This window comes from Paramormyrops kingsleyae, chromosome 23, assembly GCF_048594095.1.
Source record: "Paramormyrops kingsleyae isolate MSU_618 chromosome 23, PKINGS_0.4, whole genome shotgun sequence".
Classification (NCBI taxonomy): domain Eukaryota; kingdom Metazoa; phylum Chordata; class Actinopteri; order Osteoglossiformes; family Mormyridae; genus Paramormyrops; species Paramormyrops kingsleyae.
Window position 1 is genome coordinate 16,346,222 of NC_132819.1, and position 17,777 is coordinate 16,363,998.

The following is a 17,777-nucleotide window of genomic DNA, read 5'->3' on the forward strand; positions in this document are numbered from 1 at the left end:
ATTTAGGAGATAGAGTGTAGCGTACGGCTTCTGGTTAGCATACGGCTTCTGGTTAGCGTAGGGCTTCTGGTTAGCATACGGCTTCTGGTTAGCGTAGGGCTTCTGGTTAGCGTACGGCTTCTGGTTAGCATAGGGTTTCTGGTTAGCGTACGGCTTCTGGTTAGCGTGCGGCTTCTGGTTAGCATAGGGCTTCTGGTTAGCGTGCGGCTTCTGGTTAGCGTGCGGCTTCTGGTTAGCATAGGGTTTCTGGTTAGCATAGGGCTTCTGGTTAGCGTGCGGCTTCTGGTTAGCGTGCGGCTTCTGGTTAGCATAGGGTTTCTGGTTAGCGTACGGTTAGCGTAGGGCTTCTGGTTAGCGTACGGCTTCTGGTTAGCGTGCGGCTTCTGGTTAGTGCGCCACAATTAGAGGGCAGGGAAGCTGATCCCACATGCAACCTGTGAGGATATATTAACAAAAACCTTCAGAAGGTCATAACTCTCTCTTGATTGGCAAGAGTGGCAACTATTATACCCTCAGTTTATAAACTGATTGTGAGGAGTGGAATACATTCTGAATCTCTGCAAAATAGTTAATTGTTTCGTTTGAATCAGGACATAATGTAGGTGATGGCTGCATATGATCCCACCTGTCAGTCATCTTTTTCATTTTAAGCACATTTTTCATTGGGGGGCATAACCACTTTAAAAAGCATGCCTCGGGACATAATAATGAAAAACATCTGAGTTCGCGCAACATATTTGTTCTGACATATGGAAAATTTAGTCATAAGCTTTGCAGTGCACTTCAGCTTGCCTGGAATGTATCTTGGTGTCGTTCTCATGTATCTGTGTATATAATGTGAGATTTCAGCCACAAAAACGTTCCCCTGTATTTTGTTAATATAACTCACTGTAGAACACTGAGGAAAAATAAAAAAATCTATAGTTCATTCGCTTTTATTGTCTACTTAGCAAATAATTTAAGTGTATATTACTCAGTCTACAGTAACATCTTACCAGTCAAGCCACATCTGGAGTTGAAAAGGACGACTACCCTACAAAAAAGGTACTGTAATGCGGAAAAAAAACAACATAAGGAATAGATTGGCATCTGTCAGTGGGACATCTACTGAGTGACGGCCTTTCGTGTTGTACAACACAGGACTATATTTTCAGATGGAGATTGTGCTCCTATGGTACCCAGCAGGTGAAAGGTTAATGACATAAATTTGTCACATGACCAAGGCTGGTTCAAGTCCTGTGAGAGGCCTGGATCATGGTGCTTGCTTGAAGGCCTCCAGCCAGGTATACAGTCGTATAAAGGTTTCAGCCATGTCACTGACTCTTGCATGCTCATACTCTTAGATGACAGCAGGTTGTTACGTTGGACAGGAGCTTCCCGAAGACCTGGACTAGGCTGGGCTGGATGATCGCCGATCTAACCTGAGGATCCGAAGGTATTTCAGTCTTTGTTCTTAAGTCTGATTCCAGCTGAAGCTGGTGTGTTTGTCAGGCCTGCCTTCAAGTTGCTCATGTAACCTGCTACACTCCAAAAAAAAATGCACCAGTAAGCAGGGGCCTGTTAAGAAACCATAGCCCTCCTATGATATGAGATACTCAGTTTCCAAATCTGGCTAAAAATGCAGACAAAAAGGCTCACCCTTATCAACCGCGCTGAATATGGAGCCCCAAGGACGACTCATGGCTGACTCGTGGTCTCTCGGAGAACTAAATGCGGAGAGGTTTTCTTTTCAAAGAAGAAGGTTCTCCTCTCAGTCGCCTGAAGAACATTGTATTTCTATTTGACATCTGGGATTATGGCACTATTCCCAAAATATTTCTTAACAGGGCACATAATACTCAGCGAATATTTGAGGTGTCTAGCAGTTTGTATGTATAGTGCTAACCGGGTGTGTAACGCGGAAAGTAATTTCTTTGTGACTGTTAAGGAATGCTTTTATAGAGATGATTAACATATTGAAGGATGATTAATTTAATGACACGCTTAATTTCCCAGCAGTTGCTACATTATTGCAAGATGTGTCCTTGCCAATGTTAAATTTCTTCTATTTTATACTCTATTGCAATCGATTCAATTGTCTTTAGGTTTCAAAGTCCATAGGTGAGGAAACCTGTTGTTCTTGTACTCTCTTTGTCTTCTAACCAATCTCTTTCCTAGGCTATTTAGTCACCAAATCAAACGGAATGATGTATTTTAGGACTGCGGCAAGAAACCCACACATACGTGGGGAGAGCATTCAAGCTGCACACACAGAGAACCAGGGGTGGGATTCAAACCTACAACCATGAAGGAGGATCCAGCACTACCCACTGAGATGCCAAAACCAGCCACGAGAGGCATATCCATATCATAATATTCTTTGGGAGTTAACAATACACTACACAGGTATCAAATCAACTCATGTCTTCTCTATGATAAATTCTATGATCAATTTTTAATGAGGTCCAAAGACCTCACATTTGATAAATATTAATTGGAGTGTTTCAAAATTTCAAAACAGACCACAGTGTTCAGATTCCAAGTAATGACTTGTATATTATGACTAGGTGCTGAAGGCAGTGGAAGCTTAGATTTTCTTACAAACCTGAGGCTGTCTGCTTTGTTGCCTTTATTTAATTATTTAATCTCAAGGCAACAGTTTCGCTGCCTAGCTCAGCCTTTGCAGCTTTTCTTCACAGAATCGTGCAAGAAAAGATTTGTTGAGAAGTGCTTTCAGCAGCTACCCACTGAAAATGAAGTTTAAAAATATCGCTGATATGTTTCAGACCACCGGTCTTGAAAAAAACAGATACCACTGCACAGAATTTTTGCACTTAGAACTTGTTCCTTATCCGCCCTGGATACGAAGGTGGTTTCTTTTTAAAAACAGATCTTGCATTTTGAACAGTGTGGGTCTTTCTAATATGTGGGCGAGAGAGTCGAAAAAGATCACGATAAAATAACACAAAGCTGTACCCAGACAAACCGGCAAACACAAGCAATGGGGGACGCAGGGATCGATGCTGTCGTTTTCACAGCAGCTCACTGGCACAGCCTGCACGACTCTCTCGGTTGTGGTCAAGTGGAAATGAGTGGGGATCTGTGAGCTGGGATGTGCAGAAGTACAGAAAGGGAGGAATAAGATCAGCTTGAAGGAAAAGCACGAGGACATTAGAAAAGACCCCACAATAAGGCTGCATTGATTCCAATGGCCTGGACCCCAAGCTTTACGTGGGAATGCGAGAGTTCAGTGTCTGTTTGCATGTTTTCCTAACCTTAGAGATGAAAGGTGTAGATTTTTGAGAGTGTTCCCACAAGATAAAATGCTTCTTTTCTATCATGTGGGTGATGTTGTAAGGGAATTTCTATAAGATGTCCACTCTTATGAATGTTTTAAACTGTTTGTAATCAAGTTTTGGAGATAATGGCCACAAATATAGAATATATATAGATGCATTCCAGCATGTGTGGGTGTGTTTATGTGCTTGAGTCATACTTACATGAATTTTAGTGTAGATCGTCCGATTCTCATAATATTACAGTTCTGCCCTTTAACAAACTGTAAATCGTAAAAAATATTTTTTTTTTCTGATAAATGGATGTTATTTGCTATTGTGTGCATTTTGCAATACATGTTTGTATATTTCCAGCTAAATAATAATGAATTATGTGAAACTTTTAGTGGTCAATTAAGTGGACAAACAGTGCCTTTTTCTGGGTCAGCTTGTCGAGATTTTTATCGGTATACTGAAGTGCTTTTGTCCTCTGCTTGCGTTCACATTCCCATTTGATATGTCAGGGACAGGTTACATCATCTGTTGGCGGTGGGTTTCTTCACAGCCTTATCTACAGGGTGGAGAGAGCTCTCAAAAGCTGTTTTGTCTGCCACCATCCTGGGAACTCTCTGAACCCCTAGACAGAGTTTTCAGAAGTAGGTATTCATCACAGTTGCCGGCAGTCTGAATAGGAAGTGCTTTCACAGTGTCTATCTGCGTTAGAAACAAAAAAAAACAATCCTGAGCAGAGCAAAAAAACTAAACAAAATAATCCTCTTATGAGTGACAAGACAAGCAGAAACTTCTCTCTAATTCAAGCCCCAAACCAGAGGGTAGATTCCCACGTCAAATAGCTTGTAAGTTAAACAGAAATGTATTTCCATTTTAAATAAAACTATGATCACAGAGCTGGTGAAAGACTCGTTCATGAGAAGCCAGGAAGCCATCACCCAAAGAGGAAGATTAAAAAAAAAATCCCCTCAGAGAAACTGGGGACATTTTGCTCTTCAAAGTCCTTTGGTGAGATATAAAAAGATTATGACATCGTGGCCATCAAATGTCTTACAACATATGCAACGATGGGTATTATTCCAATTATCCTGGCTGTAATCTCCATCTGGCTTCTTAACCTACCCATCCAATGATCTCCCAGTCAAAAACGCCTAAGTGTGATTTCGCCTACCCAGCTGAGAATGCCGTCATAAAACCAGAGTTTTAGAAATTCTCATAAAACATTCGCGCAGAAAAACTTCGTCTTCACTGTACATGTTAATTGTTCGATAAGTAGACACTGTAATGTACATTACACGACACCGAGAAGCGCCTCAATGTATTGCCTAGAAACGGCTCGGTTAATGTTTTATTTGTGACCACATGGTTTAAAAATAACAAACCTAAAGTGGTAATTTGCATGCATCGAGTCCACTTCTATTAGAATTCTTTTTCTTATTTTAACATTAAAAAGAATTCGCCATTACCACCATAATCTAGATTAAATTCCATACATAATTTACGGCGAAGAGGGCATGGCACCGTTCCTCTCCTATACGTCTTATTCAATTTAGGAGGAGATGCATAATCAGCTTCCACACACAGCTACCAGTTTTTAGACTTTGATTGCTAAGTATTTTCCAAATCATGTTTTAAAACTGCAAATGAACTGGTTAAATTGAAAGTTTAATTGAAATAATTAATCCAAATTATACTCAGGTGCGATAAAAAAAAAAAAAAAGTCTAAAAACGATAAATCATCTCTTCGTCTGCTTCATTTAAGCATCACGCATAAAATTTTGATTTAAAATGCTGATTAATATCATATAGTTTGCTTGTTAATTAGACATTACTCTACAAGTTCCGCCACCAACCCCGATAGCGCGCCGATTTTTTCCGAAGTTCACAATTCGCTGCGCTCTGGTTATGAATGGGTGCAGCGGAAGTACAATACCGTTTCCGGTCATGACGTCAACCAATAGGGGAGCTCAACGCTCGGCGGTGGGACGTCACTCCGGCTGCCGTCGTGTCGGGATTGGAATGTTACAGTGAAACAATCGGAACAACTAAGCGCTCGGGCACTGGGCACTCGGATCAAGGGGTCTTTCTGTTTAAACAGCTTCTTTCGCTATTGCTCTTAGTGCTTCAAGGGTTGCCGGAGTCGGCCGGTATTAGTGTCAGTTTTCCTTTTGTTTATTTTAGGTCCGGTGGCGTTAACCCGATGAGAAGGATTTATATTAACGCGTATGGGGCGCTATCGGATAAATAAAAAATAAGAGATGCAGGGATTTGTTAGGTTACAGTCGCTTAGATAAACTGTTACTCTTTTGCTTTTCATGCATCTGATTTCGCTACAATCATGGAGTGAATCACAATTGCAGCAAATATACAGCGAAAGCGGGGCAAATTGACTCAGAGGCATCTGGATGTTACCAAACGTAAGGCTTTAAACCCTTGTCGGCGTGTTAACGACTTAACATCCAAACTGTGGGTACTCTCCCGGTCAGTTGCTCTGAGGTAAAGCGGCTCGGACCCTCCGCCAGGCTTGTCTAGAGATTGTTAGCCATTGCTCTCCAGTCCCAGGCGAGGAAATGCGGAGTGAAGGTGTAGCTTTGTATGCGTAGGTACGGCAGAGATTGTAGACACAGATTTCATTTTAAAACTGGATTTAGATAAGAAAATCCTCCGCCGCTCCGCACAATTACGCCGTCGTAAAATGGTAGGTAGAAAAGGGAGAGACAGAGATAATAAATAATAAAGTCGCCCACATGCTCTGGATCAATCGCTGGATTGGGGAACGGAATCAGAAGAAGAGGGAAGACGTGAATTTGAGAGCTTTGTATGCTGGAAGATGGCGGAGCGGTGCAGCTGGGGCTGGTGAGAGCAAAACTTCGGGGCGCTTTGGATTCATTCGCGAACATCTCGATTCAGATCGCAGGACACATGCAGGCCAAAAAACGCTATTTAATTTTGCTCTCTGCCGGCGCATGTCTTGTTCTGCTGTTCTACTTCGGAGGGGTGCAAGTCCCGGCGTCGAGCCGGAGCCCGAGCCGGCGTGACGAGCGCAGTCGCAATGGGTTTTACCCCGAACAGCCCTGGCCGGACTTCGCGGACTCTTTACAGGCTTTCATTCCCTGGGATCAGGTGGAGACCGAGGATTACAACGTTCACACATCACCAAGGCAGAAGAGGGACGTCAATTCAAGCGTTTACAAGGGCAGGAGGTGCCGCATGGACTCCTGCTTTGATTTCTCCCTGTGTAAAAGAACCGGCTTTAAAGTTTACGTTTATCCCCAGCAGAAGGGGGAGAAAATCTCTGAAAGTTACCAAAATATCCTGTCGGCCATCGAGGGCTCCAGGTTCTACACCTCGGATCCTGGACAGGCATGTCTGTTCGTGCTGAGCCTGGACACACTGGACCGGGATCAGCTGTCACCGCAGTATGTGCATAATCTAAAAACTAAAGTCCAGAGCTTACATCTTTGGAACAATGGTAGGAACCACATTATATTCAACCTGTACTCGGGGACATGGCCGGACTATACGGAAGATCTGGGCTTCGATATCGGCCAGGCCATGTTGGCCAAGGCTAGTATTAGTACTGAGAACTTCAGACCCAACTTTGATGTGTCGATCCCGCTGTTCTCGAAAGAGCACCCCAGGACCGGAGGGGAGCGGGGATATTTAAAATACAACACCATCCCACCTTTCAGGAAATACATGCTGGTGTTCAAGGGAAAGCGCTACCTTACTGGAATTGGGTCCGACACGAGGAATGCCTTATATCATGTGCATAACGCCGAGGACGTGGTGCTACTGACCACCTGCAAGCACGGCAAGGACTGGCAGAAGCATAAGGACGCTCGCTGCGACAGGGACAACGCTGAATATGACAAGTAAGCGTCAGAATACGTCTTCAGTTTATTTGTACACGTGAAACTTTTTTAATCAGTCGCACTTAAATCGGAGTGTGATTTAGGATGAGTGCTGGAGTCTGTGCATGCCATGATTGCACTTGTCTCATGGAGATTGGATTATAAGCTTCATATCACATTTAACATTAACATTTAATTTTATACATTTTTAAAAAACATTTAATGTTGAAAGCAGCGTGACCTTCGTCCTGCCGTTTAATGTAAATAGCGCCGCCGTAGACTTTCCCCAGTGCGCCTTCGTCTCGCCGCGCCGATCCCGCCGACTGTGGCTCTCCTGAGTGCTTTCAGTTGAAATAATGCGATTTCCACTTCCATTCATTACAATCGCAGGCAAATCGCTGTCCAGACAGCGGCGATCGCGGCTGCTCTGTCATTTTTTCCCTCTGGCCCTTCCGCTGTACTGTGAATGGAAACTCTGAGTCACATCCCCGTCCTGCATCGCCTTAGCTTTTCGGGGGGAATTCCCAGTGGACTGAGGGACTCGATGCCATTAATAAGGAAGTGCACACATTGTTGAATAAGGCTAATGTTAATAATTGAAACGGTTCTGCCTCGAAATCACGTAAATCGGAGGGATGAATGAAACGTGGCCCCCGCGTTTTGAGAGCTTCCCCAGTCCGAAGTCGCGCAGTCGGCATTACGCAGCATTATCCATGCTGCGTAATTTAAGAGTCGGCACTGCTTGCAATAACAGCTGTTTTAATCATGTTGAATGGTGTCGTGCTTTAGAGCAGAGCGCACACTGATTGTGCATTAGCTCTATATAAATATAACTCACTTTTCCTGTCACGCATCAGTTGCATTCCCGTGTACGATTCTGCCACCGAAAAAAGTTGGAATACAGTTCATATGTGCCAATATGTCATGGTACTTTTTCACTGACTTTTCCCAGTCTGGGATTTGGGTTTTGCTGCTGGGATCTATTTGTTGCTGCCTGGAGTTTAATGTTTCTATTAAAATGTTGAACACATAAACCCGGCTGTCATACGGGAGCTCACCTGTGCGATGATCATATAGGCCTATGCCAAGTTATATTTTATTCTTCTTCTTCTTAATGAATCTTGGCTTCTTACAAGTTCAAATCAAAGTCGACCACAGAGATAAAAACAGGCGATGAGATAACAGGTTTTCTTTGAAGAGAGGAAATTGAGCTGTAGTGGGAGAGGACAGCGGGAATGGGATCTGGTGGCGGCTGGCTGCTGGGATCTGTGGAGTGGCTTGTGTATCTACATGTTTAGGTATGACGGAAGAAAGAGTGTGGGCCAATTTATTATAATGATAGCAATGAAACATCTGAAAGTGTGAAAACCTGCTATCATTTTATCTGTTGCCATGATTTGATGCTTCTCTCCTGGCTCCTTGTTTCTACCCCATCTACGTCCACATCTCTTTGGCTTTTCCTGCCTTGCAGGCAGGACCTCTGGGGCAGTGAGGTACCTTATCAAAAGTTACTCCATAAGAAAACCAACAGTGGGGGGGATTCGGTGTGTGTGGAGGGTGAACGTTAAAGGATCAGCGCCGGAGGAAATTGAGACCGAATCTTCGTCATCAGATTGTCGTGATTTTTTTTGCTGCAGCGTCATTTGCATTTTCTGAGGCTGGGGTGGATAGCTGAGGCACCTCTGACCGTCATTTCTGTCGAATCAGGGTTTTCTCATTTTATTCTTTGGGTGCATTTTCTCGCTTAGTAGTTTTCATTTTAATTCCCGCATCATCAGCCTATTTAATACTTAGCCGTTTTTTTCCTCTCCGTAATGACTCTGTAGGTTAGTAATTTGAACATACTGGCATTATAAGACCGCTTGAGGGGACTCTGCACTTTATTTTCCATCCAGAGTGTCTTAGCACTGTATTTTGATTTATTTTTTTTAATGGAAGTTGCTACAGTCAGCACCACTCAAATACGTTTTCTTTGGAAATGTAATTTCTTCAGTCGGACAACAAATGAAAATTAACTGGTATTTGCCGCTGAAAGCGTCTTCCCATGCCTTTGTGACAGATTGTAAAACAAATGAAAGAAATTTTAGTCCAAAAAGGTTTAACGTTTCAGGAATAGCGACTTCTCCTTTAAGTGGAATTTGCATTTTCTGTTTTCTAACTGATAGCAGATTATAGATCATTTCCTGTGCATCTGTTCTTAAAAATTCTTTGGTATGCAAGATAGCTTTTTTTTTTTTCTTCCCCTTTTCCTCAAAGGGACTTTCGCAACAGCAAATAAATGACAATATTGAAACACATGTCAAAATAGGCCTGCTGGTGTATTATTCAGAATGGACAGTCACTTCTTGTTAAAAATGTTTAAGACCCGAACATGATTTTTCTTGTATGATGATGCCTCATTGATTTCTATCTACACTTCTGTTGGGTGGGTTTGGCTGAATACGGATTTGCTCCAGAGTCTTCGTTTAATGTTAATCATCTCCGCTGCTTTTCATTATAAAATACATACTGCTTAGTGAACGATTAAATATGAAAAGCGTGCTTTATCTCATACGACGGTGGCATGTTATAGAATGCAGTGAGCCCACAGAATTCGGGCTTTAATTATGTAATTGCGTACAAATTACACATCGTGTGTGATCGTGGCTTTTATGGCTGCTCTTGTATGACGAGTACTTAACGGCAGTCCGACGCTGTTTATCCGACGTGCCTGCGGTTTATGTAGAGTGTCGTCATCGTAAAGACGCCTGTCTGGTCCATTTACCTGCGCCAGCAGTTCCCCTTGTGGCTTTTCGGGGTATTTTTTTTTATATGTCCCATGTCCTTTATTCACCCCATGACTTCTCACTTCCTTTGAAGTCGGTCTTCCTGAGTGAGACTTTGCACTGATCCCCAGTTTCCAGTTGCCGTGGTTTAGTTCTGCATTGCGAAATTCAGCAGAATGAAAATGTATGTACTTTTAATCCAGTACTGTATAATTAATATCCACCACTAATCCGGGAAGAGCCAGTATGGGCTCAACTGAATGGGTAAGTAAAGCATGAGAGCTGTATAGAGTCGTCACTGTTTGTTTGTTTGTTTTTATGGGATTTTAATTCTGAGAACTTTCCGTAAAGTAACGGTGGAATTTTGACTGGTAACCCACACAAATAAGACTTTTTAAGGTTGTTAAGTAGTGTGTCACTTAAAGTAATGAAACTCTGAAATTACATTTGTACTTTGTTAATGTGGCATGTCATAACATCCTTGTACTGGGTGTGATTTAAGAAGTCTTTTTCAAAATCAAGATAATTTACTAATGGATATAAATTTGAAATGTAGGATCTGGGTAAGTTTAGTGACCATCACACAGGTTTAGAAATAGCTCTGACTAGTCCCCTCCCCTGAAATTTAAGTGAGGCCGTCACTATTAATTCTGGCCGGAGTCTCTGCCCTGCGGCGTATCCCAGCATGCCGTGGTCTGTGTGGCTGGCCCTCTTTGTGTCTTACACCCGGCCTGAGTGTAGCTGTCATTTTTGGGGCATGTTCCCGTATTTGCCGCTGTTAATATTTTCGTTGCCGGGTCGCTAAACCCATGAATATTTAACGACGGCCTCGTTTAAGCAGAAGCAGCCGCGGTCTTGGCTAAATGCTAATGCTCTCGAAGTAATTAGCTGGAAATCACTTGTGCTGAATTAGTGATTAGCGCTTTCTGAGCGGCGCGCTGCGGCCTTACGGGGGAGCTCATCAGGCAAATACCATCGAAATTACCCGAGCGGCGTGCTGTACTCTTTCCCCTGTCTTCGCGGGGATGTCCCGCTGTGCCTGTACGCCTTTTTATTTTTAAACTGGGGAAGGTGATGCCATGTGCCCCCCTCCACACCACTGGATTAATCTGAACAATCCCCCCCCCCCCCCAACCCGGTGATAATGCAGCCATGCCTCGACGCCTGCCTCTCGTCCCCAGGATGCCAGCACTGCTTAACCCTCTAAGTCAGGATGCCAGCAGGCCTCTGGCTGCATTAGCGGTGGTGGGATTAACTTTGAAGGAATTCTCACCAGAGATCCTGGCCAGTGGGGCTGGAGGATCTTCTGCTAGAACATGGGTGGCCAGCTGCTGGCGGGCTGGACCCCTTTCCTGCAAGTTCTTAAGTGCTTCACGGAAGACCCCCACCTCGTTCGACCTTTATGGTGTCAGACGGGTTGTGGTGCCCAGTCCTCTAACTCCCGCAGACCCTCGTGGGATAAAGGATGTATGGGCCATGTTTATGGGTCTCTCTCTATTAACAAACGGATTCGCCCTGTTGGTGGGTGACCTGGAGTGAGACTGCTGCCATATTAGGATCTTGCTGTTATGTTTTTAATCATTGCAGCGTTTTTTCTGAGTGCATGCCCGTGGATGCTGGGGGGGGCTGTGTTGAGTGGGACGACCATGGTTAAAGGCAGCTCTGAGTCACCCAGCGGGACTCGTGGGGGCCATTAAACAGGATGAGGGGGGCGAACAGACGGGCGATCGGGTGACCCCCGCCTGTAGCCCCTGACGACTGCAACAACCGACATGCTTGGGGGGGGGGGGGCTCTCTTACCGTGGTGGTGGCTCTGCTTTGTACTCGGAGACGCGCATTTGCCACCAGCCTATGAGCGTCAGGAAATCGGGTCTGCGCTGGGGGTGACGCCGGTTCTGTGGCCGCCTGACTCGCCTCATCAGAGTGGCTTCATGGGAGGATCAATGCAAGGGATGCTGCCATTTTTATTCCCCCTCAAACTCGCATTAACGTGCCTTTTAATGTGTAAGTTGCACAAGCCCTTTGATTTAATAGGCTCTTGGGGGGTGAAGTCAAATCTGCGAGTCTGATGCTAGTGACAGTGTATAAACCACAAGACACCATGGGGATTTTTATTGATAGAAAACATGCTGTATATCAGTAGTAGAGTGATATAAATTATGGATGCAGTGTCTGCGCGTACGGTATGAGCTGGTGCTGTATTGTACATTTAAAGTGTGCTGTAGCTTTAATGCTGTAATTTTAGTTGTACAGTATGTATTTTTTATGTAATCTGAGTCAGGTCCTCATTTTACTGTCTCTTTGTGGTTTAAGTTGTAAATCGATGTTCATGTGATTTTATGCTTCTAGAATATTTTCTGTCCTAGCAAAGCACTCAATAATGATGATGATGATGATGATGATGATGATGATGATGACGACAGCAATGCTATTGTTCTTCAGTGAATTCCACATAGGAGTGGTATGGGCTGGTCCCAATCGAATGGTACTGAGTTTAGTTTTAGCTTTTATTTATAAGCCATTTGAAATGTCACTTCATCAAAGCTGCGTAACAGTTTTTTAAAGTCTGTGTGTGTGTTTGTGTGGGTGGGGGGATCATTTTCTCATTCTTTTGGGTGCATTTTGGGTGCCCCTGACCTCCATACATAATTTTCCTTGCCTCTTAAGGTATGTGTTAAATAAAGAGCTTTTAAACTGTGGATCTTTTATCGCCTTTTTTCCCCAAGATGCTCCACAAGTGTGTGTTTGCTTCCGTGCCGCTGACCTTCCTCCCACTCTGGCCCAGTTGTGAAGTGACTGAGCAATCGCTCAGGCCTGTGGTGGCTCCTTTCGCTGGCTCCTGATCCACTTTGTGTGCGTCTGCCTGCCTCTATGGGCGCGCGCGTGCGTGCGTGCGTGCGTGCGTGTGTGCGTGAGCTATCTGGAGAGCCGTCTCCTAGATTTGGAACCCAGCCCCGTAATGACTCAGACCGGGCTCGTCAACAAAACGCATGACAATCCGCGCTTATCGGAGCAGGCCAGTGGGCAGGAGAGTTGGCCCGGTTCACCATTTGGGTGCCGCAGCCCGTCCGGCGTGCCCAGAATGACGAGGGGGATTATATCGCAGGGACGGCATGCATGCGGCCGCCGCCGTGCCATGTGGTCGCCTGAGTGTTTGTGTGCTTGTCCTGACTGGTGCTCCAGACAGTTTAATCAAAATATTCACAAACTGGGTAAACCGAAGACTGACCCAATTTGAGAGAGAACGCGTCAGTTTCGTATGTATGCGCTTAAGGGCTGTTTTTTTTTTTCCCCTTTCTCTCTCGGTCAGCATGCCAATTCTGTGGTGTGGAACAGATCGGGGGTGTTTTAACCATATAAATTTGCCAGTTCAGATTTTATGGTGCTTATCCACCAAATGGGTCATTCAAGGCTTCCCCAAGGATTGTCCCTCAGCATGCCTTTTGTGAGAACGTTTGCACAGTCTTTTGCCTCCTGCTCCTCGTCAACACCAGGTCCTCTCTGCATGTTTAGATCTGGAAACGGGGGGGGGCACCCCAACCCCGCCCCCTCGGTCACCAGTGACCTCTCCTCTTAGCGGCAGAGCCAATCGGGGGTGGGATTCTGTCTCTCCCTTTTTCGCTTTTGAACTCCGGGTGGGGGGCAGGGTGGCGGAATGGCAACAATAGCAGTTGAGACTGCTTTCCACGGATCACTGGCTCGGCCGCTTAGGAGGGGGGGAGGAGGGAGGAGTTCTGGGATGAGACTCCCTCCCTCCTTCAGGGATTTAACTTTATCGCTTGGATGAAGTCTAGGGAAACTACTTTTGCTTTTCCTCCCTACTTTTACTTAATTTATGTCTTTAGATAGAGGGAGGGAGACACGGTTGTTTACGAAGCGTCTAGGGTAAAGAAGGCACTCCCCCTTACTGCCACTTAACCACCTCCCAGTTACCCCCACATACTTTCACCTAGAATTCTGTGCAGCATGAGCGCATGGAGAAAACAGCCATTTGGAATCTAGCCAGCTCTGGGTCTGCTTGTGCAAAGAGAGCGTGTTGAGTGGGGGAAAGAGGAGCACAGACCCGTTTCGGCTCCTGAGAATCACGCCGAGTGTGAATCTGCAGTAGGGAGGTTTTCTTTTATTACCTGTATCAGTGTTTCCCAGTCCGGTCCTCGGGGATCCACAGTCGGTCCATATTGGAGCTTGAAATATTCCATATTTAGGTCTTTTTCCAGACTTCTCTCATTCCCTGGAACCAGTGAATCAGGTGGCTGAAAGAGGTTGTAGGCTGGAAACTCACATTAGTAATGCAGGGAAGCAGAGTAAATCAAGACTTGCCATTCTACTGTCCTGACAGTAATTCAGTGATGCGAGTCTTTATCAGGAAATTCATTGGTATTGATTAGTTCATCTAGTTCCATGGAAACCTGGTAGTAGAGCAGCATGCTATGACCCGGAAATGAGACGCGAATGAACTTTGCTCTTAAACTCTGCGTTACCGATCACCCTTATGCCAAGGACACTTGAATGCAGCGGCATGTATGTCAGTCAAGAAAAGACGGAAAAATGAAAACAACAAAATACTTCAGTGTATAAGCACTTATAGGCTAAAATGGAGGCGTTGCCAGATCAATAATTACCAAGAGTCCTTGAATGTTTAGACCCTCTCATAGCCCGTCGTCTGCAGTGACGACCTATTCAACTGTGACCCATTCCACTGTTCTGCTTTGGCATAGCCTGTTCTCTCTGGAGCACTCTTGTCCTTTTCCTCTTCCTCCTCCTCCTCCTTGCTGCTGAAGTCTTATGATGTACTGCATGGTCTTTGTGAGCGTGGTCAGTCCTGGGGATTCCTGGGTGGCCTAGCTTTTGGGGAAGATGCTAGGGGTAGATGCGAGACTTGTGGGGCTGATGTCACTAAGACACAGATGTTCACATGTCAGCGTCAGGCCTCCGATCGCTCATGTGATATGGCTCCCAAACTGGATGGTGATCTTGGTGCTACTACACACTATTTTGAAATGGGCCCTCATGCACTATGAGTAATCTAACCTTGGCGAGTATCTCGAGTCTCATTACCTATGAAGAAGGATCTGTTCCCCAGTGTGATGGGATGACCTTGTGGCATGACCCATGTTCCGCATCAAGAAGCTGGTATAGTAACACTAGCCTGACCATAATTATGTAAGAGGTCTTGAGTTCACATCTAAATCAGATTGTCTAAATTTTATTTGCTCTCTGGCAGTGCTGTGCACCCGGATCTCAGGTAAAGAACCTTTCAAGGTTCTCCAAGAGCAAGAAGAGGAAGAAATCGCACACTGCGGAGGGACGAGTCCATTCTAAGCTTTTCCTGTGTTTAGAGGTCTGTGGAATTGGCTGCCATTTTCTCCTCCTGCTGACTCTGTGGGAGCAATTTGTATTTATTAAAACTGCCTGCGGGGAAAAAATATTGTCAGCCCAGAAACACTTTGCGAACGTTTGAACGGTGGCTTGAGGGTTTATGGTGCGATGGGGCAGGGTGGGAAACCAGTACTTTCTGGTTTAATTAATTCATGGGAAGCTGAGAAGTTGCACAATTATGGCACAGTTGCCAAGGCAGGGGATTAGCTGGGATTTGAATGCAGCGAGGCTTTTCCTCGTCAGAACTGGTAACAGAACTGGCATTCCCGGAGTCCTTTTGGAGCTGCCTGTCTTGCTCCTTGTTTTTACACGCCTTGTTTTTCACTATATTGCTTGCATGTGTGTGAGCGTGTCCTGTATAGGCTGCATATTGATTGGAACAGGCTGTTTGTCGGAGGGAGGTCGGTGGGCTTCTGCTCCCTGGTTCTCTGTCCTCATTGGCCCGGCCAGTGCCTCTGGGTTCACAGAACCCACTTTGTGGTCCTGTGGGTCATATTGCCCCCTGTTTTTGGCTTGGCCAGATCAGCCACAGTGCAGTTGGGCTCCAACACGAACAACTGCGCTTTTACCTTGTGTTTTTGCTGTTTTTGGCGGTTGCACACTCACCCGTTTTTAAGACGCAGGAGAGACAAGCCGGGTTTTGACTGGGTTGTGATGCAGGTCTTTATTTTCTCCTGGAGTTCTGTAAATTCTGCTTCTCGTCCCTTTTCCATTCTAATAAGCAAAGAGTCTGAGAGCCCCATGGTTGTTTGGAGCGTAATATGGCCACCCTGCCTTCTGACACATGCTGCCGAAATATGGCCTTCAGCTCTTCAGTCACGACCTAATGCCGGATATCGGGCGGCAGAGAGCAATTTGCAGGCAGTCCATCGGTAAAGAGCCTGACCGTGTTGTTGGGAGGGGTGGAGTTAATGCTGTGGAAGCGAGCGTGTTGCGCTTTGTGACGGTCCTGTGATGCTCAATCGCCAAGGAAGCGCGGAGATTGAATTTTCGGAGAACAATATTGCCCGGCTTGCCGGCTGCCACAGCGTAACCAGACTTGCCGAGAAGAGCGGATTATTACAGTGTCTGCAACGCGGGATCCTGCAAAACACACAGAGGGAAAGTGGGCGTGTCTGTGGATGCCGAGGCGTGTAATTGCTGGTAATGTGTACGTCGCTACAGGCCAAGGGGAGCGGCTCATCTGTTATTCCCGCCCCTCTCCTTAGGAGTGGGGGTGGGGGGGGGGGGGGAGAATTTTCCAATCGATTTGCCACCTTCCTTCATTTTTATGGTTATATTATTGGTTTAAATTCTGTATCTGCGTTTTTGGAGGGAGCTGTGGGCTCTGACACAGGAAGTGATGTCGTGTTGCTGCGGTGACCATGACATTTAAGCTGTTTTGGTTCTGGCCGGGATGCTGGCAATGGGCCGAGGTCCTGTCTGAAAGGCCCTCTGGCCCTCTGAGGGAACCTCGTTGCCCCTGTTGGCTTTCCCGAGCCCTCTGTGGTTTCTGTGGGAGTTCCTTGGTCAGCATTGCTAAATCTGAATCTGGATCAGATTCAGTGCACTGCTTTCTTTGCTTGGTTTGCCCGCCATCTTTTCCCTGTAAGGATTAAGTCTTATGGCTTTTGTTAGTTTTTTTGGTTTACCCCTGTGTCATTGTAGTCGGTCAGCCAGACCACCGGCCAACTGAAATATGGAACCAAAACATCTTTGGAAAGACCCACTGGATTCTACTGTTTTTCTGCACAGTTGTTTAGACCAGGGGAGGTTGGATGGAGCAACTAGACCTCATTGGACATAGGGGTGACTGATCAGTGGTATCTCAGTCTCTTTGCCTTGTTTGCCCATAAAAGCCCCCCCTCACTGCTCAAATGGCTGACCATGAGGTAAAGGGGGGTAGCCTTGTTCACATGTTACTTTGCCTGCAGGCTGTAGATCTCTCACAACCTGAAACAAGGGAGTTGTTAATCAGAAACGAAAATGAACTTTAAGTATCACCTAACAAGTAGGTAACATTTGAGTTTAACTGGATCTGCAATATGGTCTGGTTCCATTGGTGTTCTGTTGCTGATTGATTTCACAGATTCCCACTTAGTCATTAATTGCTTGAAAAAGCAATCAAACACTCATCCCTTGATGAATCTGATGCGGTCGACTTCCCAAGCTTCACGACTGCCCTGTTATAGCTCAGTGGTTGAGTGGGAGGGCTGGACAGGTTAACGATGGATTCCTCTGAGAGAGACTGTGGTCCTGCTTTCCACTCCTCGCCTTGCTCCACTTGAAAACAGGAAACGGGAAACTTAACTCCCGTTATCTGTGTTTAGGTGGCTGAATCACAGTAACCTTGGCCTGCTCTCTGGCTGCCTCACTTCCAGTGGACTGGAAATCACGCTCGATGTATTACACCCAATTAATTTTAAAAAGTTTATTTCCCTAAAATAGTCTGTTTTGATCAACCATCGATGTTTCCATCAGTTGCAAACTTACACTTAAACTCCGATAAATCTGAGGTGGACAACGAGAGTGGG

At 45.4% G+C, this 17,777-nt stretch overlaps 1 protein-coding gene across 1 annotated transcript in view; it reads left to right on the forward strand.

Moving 5' to 3' along the window:
• Positions 1-5,248: 5,248 nt before the first annotated feature.
• Positions 5,249-17,777, forward strand: part of ext1b (exostosin glycosyltransferase 1b) — a 61,998-nt gene continuing 49,469 nt past the window's right edge. Inside the window, exon 1 of the mRNA XM_072705383.1 lies at positions 5,249-7,141. Within this exon, the coding sequence (XP_072561484.1) occupies positions 6,087-7,141 (1,055 nt within the window). The 5' untranslated portion in view covers positions 5,249-6,086. The remainder of the gene's footprint in view (positions 7,142-17,777) is intronic.